This window comes from Cardiocondyla obscurior, linkage group LG17 (assembly GCF_019399895.1).
Source record: "Cardiocondyla obscurior isolate alpha-2009 linkage group LG17, Cobs3.1, whole genome shotgun sequence".
NCBI classification, from domain to species: domain Eukaryota; kingdom Metazoa; phylum Arthropoda; class Insecta; order Hymenoptera; family Formicidae; genus Cardiocondyla; species Cardiocondyla obscurior.
The window spans coordinates 3,725,450-3,731,449 of NC_091880.1; the positions used below are offsets into that span (position 1 = coordinate 3,725,450).

General features: G+C 47.8%; 1 protein-coding gene across 1 annotated transcript in view; it reads right to left on the reverse strand.

Moving 5' to 3' along the window:
- The window catches only part of LOC139109312 (protein-L-histidine N-pros-methyltransferase), a 31,262-nt gene extending 26,988 nt beyond the window's left edge, over positions 1 to 4,274 (reverse strand). The window contains exon 1 of the mRNA XM_070668271.1: positions 3,901 to 4,274. Within this exon, the coding sequence (XP_070524372.1) occupies positions 3,901 to 4,107 (207 nt within the window). The 5' untranslated portion in view covers positions 4,108 to 4,274. The remainder of the gene's footprint in view (positions 1 to 3,900) is intronic.
- Between the last annotated feature and the right edge of the window lie 1,726 nt (positions 4,275 to 6,000).

The following is a 6,000-nucleotide window of genomic DNA, read 5'->3' on the forward strand; positions in this document are numbered from 1 at the left end:
TTTCTTTCCTGATAGTTAATAATTACAATTATTATTTCCTTTTGTGTTCATTGAATATTCTCGTCTGAAGAATATTGCCACTGTAAATGTATAAGTTCCGAAACTGATATTGATTACCCACGCTCATACATGGCATACTTAAGATTCCTAAGAAATGGAACGCACGCTCGGTTGGAAGGGCGCGAGAAAAAAGAAAGGAGCGAAATATAAGGGTCGGATGCGGCACGGAAGAGTAGGACAACGGGCGAAGGGCAAACGAGAAATAACGACGAGATATACTTGTCTGGTGCGCGTCCTTTTCCCGAGTTCCCCTCGTCTCTTTCCTCCCCTCAAAAGCCTCATCCATCAGTCACTTAATATTTCAAAGCTATGTCCCGCGCAACGCTCTCTCTCTCTCTCTCTCTCTCTCTTTTATCTCCTTTTCCCCCCTTGCGTTCCTGATCCGGCGAGATGTGCGGACGTAGTCGTGAGCCCTTTTTAAAAGCTTAAAACATCGGAGCGAAGTAGAGCCGCCGCATCAACACTACGTCCGGGCTGGGAGGAAAGTTTTTAGACTTTGCCGGGGGGAGGATATTAGAGGGCGACGTTCCCGATCGACGAAGGCGTCGGCCGACTTCGACGGCGACGATAACGGCGGCGGGCGTCGGGGACGCGAAGCGATGTCTCGCGTCGATTTCGCGGGAGGAGGAGAAAAACCTCGCGGGGCAATCCACCACCTTTCCTTTTCCCTGCCGCCATCCCCCTGGCGTCGCAGAAAATTCAAATTTCTCGTTTCACGCGACCGAATGGGATTCTTCCCTTCTCCCGTGAGCGCACCTGCCCGAGTGTGCACCGCAGTCGTCGGAGTTGAGATCGATTCGCTCTGCGTCTCGCGAGGTAGCGGGAAGCAAGACCGGGGGAAAAACGTCGCTCGCGAATACGGAGATAAAAGCCGCGCCGTTGTTTTCTCTTCCTCCTCCACCCCCAACCTGATTTTTTCTTTCCTCACCCTTTTTGACGGACGAGACGCGCCCGGATTGTCCGATTCGCGCGGGAGATTAGCACGATCTGAGAATGTAATATCGACCGTAACTTCATATGTAACTCGAGAGTCGCTCTCGTAGAGGAAGAATGCGGAGTTTCATAGACAGATCGGAATTTAGTTAAAAGTACCTAGCTCTCGAAAAAGGAAATTCCTTTGGAAAATTTTAAAGGATCGCTGATAGAGAGCAGAACTTTTGAAATTAGCGGTCCGAGGAAATTCTAATTAAATAGTATTGTCGATTTAAAACTTTATTCCCGATTCTGCACTTTGTATTGCCTCAATATTTTAACCAATTTAGATATACAGATTCACGTTTGACTACTTTGCAGCTTTTCTTAATACCTGGTGCTTTCTCAAAAGTTTTGGCGAGAATCTGAGAAAAGATCTTGAAAGAAGTTTTAGAATATGTTCACGTGAGAAAGAAGTTACTTCAAAATATTGAAAGTGTCTAAAAAAAAAGAGAAAAAAAAATTGACTATAAAATATTAATATAGCAAATTAATATTGTCACTTTGAATAATATATTAAAAATAATTTAAAGTAAAAATTAAAGAAACAATTTATTAATAGAGAAGTAAACTGTGTCATGTGTAAATAGAAATAAAAGCTTTAAAAAAACGGTGTTACTAATTAAATTTAACGTTGCTCATTAAAAAATAACGATAAAAATAATTTTATGTGACATGTTCCACGCATCGATAACGACACATTAACAGATAACGTTATCTCTCAACAATATTTATGCAGAATTAATCACTAAAATCGTATGTACGGTATCACGTAGCAATTTATCATTTATATTATATATTGCATAAGTAATTATACGTGTAATAATAATAATAAATTTTATAATTTGCATTTAATAACATATATAATTTTATTCAAAGCGCTAAAAATTACTATATCAAATTTACATCAAACAAGTTACAAGTGCTAGAGCAACTGATCGTGAGTCAATTAGACCTCTTCAGAGATAAGAGCTATGAAAACTAAATAAATAAAAAATTAATTGCGCTAATGCAGACAAATATATTTCGTATAAAAAATTTATAGGAAATAAACGAGTTTGTTAATTTATTCGACAATCAATTTAATTTTAATTTCCTTGTTAATAAGAAAAAAAAAAAAAAAAGAAAAAGAAAACCAGCAGCATACGCGTATTTCTTAATCTGTGAATAATGTCTAAAGGCAAATAAAATATTACATCTAACATTCTCAACGTGAGAAGATACGTGAGAAATATTTCGCATACTATTCTTTATTCCCAAATGCCTCGTCTATGCGATTTCCAGTGACATTTAAAAAGCCTGCGTGCCGCCTCTCGTGCCTCGTAGCCACGATCGCAGCCGCATCCCAGATCGATGAAGTCGAGGGCGCATTTTTCGCCTCGATCGTCACGGGGACCGCGCGATCGTGACCGCCGCGAGTTAAATTGGCGTGGACTTCTCCCGTCGCCGTAATTATAAATAGGATAGGTGAGCGCGGAGAGAATCTCTCCTAACCCCCCTCCCTCCTCCCCCGATACCGTCGTGGACGATGCCCGAAGCGGCCCCGTTTCAGGAATATCGAGGACGTAATTATCCCGTAATTACCGAGCGCGGTCTTGACTCTTGAGCAGCTCTGCGTCCCGGCGGTTATTCTAGTGGGGGTAGTCAGTGGTTGGCCTTGTGCGGTAATTGTACTAATTATTACTGCCCTTCCCTCCCCTGCCGCCCTCCCGGGGTGCCGGTGCCCCCGTGTATTCTCCCTTTCTCCCTCCCCCCCCTTTACCCCCGACCGCCCAATTACCCCCGGTGGCCCGCGCCCGCGAGAGTCCCGGGACTCTCGCGGAGATTTCAGAACCTCGTTTCTCGGAAAAAAAATCTTTGTTAGCGCCCGGGAGATACCCGCGGGCGTCGTCGTAAAATTGACGGTGGGAGGTTTCTGGGAAATCGTAATTAATTTACGGCCGCATAAATTAGGGGTAATCGACAGGGGACTTAGGCATGCGAGTGCAAGACGGAACGTCGGTATAATTGTGCGTTAAATTTTACGCTGTCATGTGATCTTGAAGAATAAAAAGAACAAAAAGAAAAAGAAAGAAAAGATACGCGTAACCGCGCTTCCCATCGAAGAGAAAAAGTCTGCGCGGTTTATCGGAACGTTAATGATCCCTGAGAATTATTTGCAGTGCATAATTAAACCGCGACAAAATTCCTCGAAGAGTCCTGGGTTCGTTAGAGTCTCTCCCAATAAACGAACATTTATTCTAAATTTACTATATTATACATCTTCAATAAAATGCAAAGGAAAAAAAAAAAAAAAAAAAATTAATTAATTCTGTTAATTGCATGTAATTAAATTAAAATCGATTAAAAAAAATGCTGCAAAAGACCGCGAAGGTAGCCCTCGCACTTCCCTTTCCCTCCGCATATTTTTTTACTACAGTTTCATAAATTTTGCGAATGATTTGCCTACGCGAATATGCTCCATTGATTTACGTCCGCGCTCGAAGTATTCGGGGATCGCGTTAAACGTTGGAAAGTTTCGTGATTCATCTCGCTATCGCTCCAGCTTCGCCCGAGACTACCGACGTGACCTAAGACACTGATCGAAGGAGACGCGTGGCGTGCGGCGAGATACGGCGGGGTGGCGGGGTGGCGGGGCGGCGGAGACGGGGACGAGGCGGGACGCGGGACGAAAAGGCGCACGCTCAACGAGACAGAGCTCAACAGAATCGCGACAACCGGCGGCTGGGGCTCGCTCGTCATTGCCGCGAGACTCGTCGCGTATTTCAACAGGCCACAAGTAAAAAAAGAAGTTATCGACGCCTCATGCCGGCTGTTCCGCCGTTCCATGGGACGTCGGAAACGGAATGGAAGATGAACCAGACTTACCTTGCGCTTGTCGTACGCCGCCAGCCACTCGTCCGCTTTCCGCTTGTCGTAGAGCACTCTCGCCAGGCTGCCATGCGGCCGGTAGCTGCGCACGGTGCGGCTCGCCGTTGTCCCATCGCCGCTCTCCCCGACCTCCGTGGCGTTGCAGGTGGTGTCCTGGCAGCCGTAGGCACACCTGATGACCTGCGTCTCGTCCGCGCCCGCCATGTCGCCAGCAATGCCGCACGAACGTCACTCGACCGCTACGAACGCGTCATCGTCGCCGTGAATCACCCGCGGCGGTTCCGCTGCAGCGATTCCGCTCGCGGAGTCGTTAATCAGACACCTCGCCACTCTCGCGTAAACACACCGCACGTTCGACACATGGCCATATTGTCGACTACTGCGTCTGTGCGACACGCCGCGGCTGGCGGCCGAAGTTCGGCCGTGGAGCGGCGAGATAATTTACCGACCGTACCGCTGGGTAGCGATGAGTCGTTCGAATGCATTCGACCAACGGCTCCGGCAATGGACTCGTCGCCGGTCAGAATCCGCGTACTCTCCTGCGTCATTTCGGATCGGTCACGGAAGGACGAGCGCATCCTGGCCTTGATGAACGATCGCGAGTCGAGATCGCTTGGAGAAAGGTCGCGAACAATGCCCTGAGCTCCACGGTAAGTTGCATCACTTTCCTTCCGTCATCCCGGCACTCGGTGCTTCCCAAGCCTCTTTCGAAGACGATCGGCTCTGAGCGTCGAATTTTGTTACGAGATGCACGCGACGCTCGTCAAACCCAATGGTATTCTCAGGGTTCCTGCCGTTTTCCATCAGCTAGCGTTCCTCTCTTGGACTCGAGAAGTAGCCGCGGAGGGAGAGGAAGCTCGAAGGGGGCAGAGGGACTCGAAACTTTTAACCGAAAAAAATATGGCGATGGTAAGGGACGCGGTGCGCACCGGTGCGCTGCCGATGAATATTTTAGACGCCACATTGAAGCATCACGCGCGATTCGCCCTCTCCTCCTGCTCTTGTCCCTTTCTGCGTCTCGTGCCCGTGCGCGCCCCGATAATTCATTAATTTATGATAAGCTCGGCCACACCGCCCACGGGCTGCGCATTCCCCCCCGCCCCCTCTCTTCCCCCCTCGCCTGCCATAAATCATTTTCGCGTCTGACGTTAATTGCGCGCCACCCCTCGTTACCGCGGAGAAATGAGATTTTTTTAATTGGCGAATTTTTCACCGCGGCCGACACCCCCCCTTCCCCTTCCGCGCTTTGCGACGCGACGAGGAAAAAGATCGGATAGACGCGGGGTGCGTAATGGCTTTTTTAAACTTGACGATGATACGTCGAAAGGGCGCCCGTTATTATTTCGCGAGTCTCATGGCGGTAATATAGTTTCGGCTCTCTTTTCCTTCTTGCCCTCGACTTCACACCGACACCTCGCGATCAAACGACGGCTTATACTCCACGGGATTTCGGGCAGCCGCGAAATAATTTTCATCTTTGGTAAGAAGCATCGAATGTAAAAATATATGTATAAAGTCGAATCCCGATAAGCGTCGAATGGAATAATATGTATTTGCAATTATGATAAATGTATTCCACAGATGTACCGTGAGCTGTCGAGTCTGACCGCAAGTGAGTCGTGTGGTTAGCGACCTTGACGCGAATTTGTTTGGGCTATACCCAGCGCCGACCGCCTAAACAACGTACGTCGCACGTGGCCCTACAGGAAACATTGCGTGCGGCCGATGCATTCCTGCGCCTTGACATCCTAACCGTTCATTCTGGTAAGCATTGCGTCCCGTCTGCGAATCGAGTCGAGGACCCTCGATCGAAAGATTAATTGCGCGAAAGCGGCGAAATTACTTTGGAACGAACAATGAATCTCATTTTCGTGCACGAGATTCCTCGAGCGCGTAAAATACAAACCGCATTAGCAAGTCAAAGCGCGCACCTTTCCCATTGTCGTTCCAGTTTGAGAAGTCGCGGACGTCCCTTCCTTACGTAGCCCGGCGCTACAGAAGGGCCTTAACTCGATAAGTCCCCTCGGTATCTGAAGTGAGCTCATAATCGTGAACGAAGCGCGCAACCGCTTATTACAAGCGATTGTAAATTTGCAG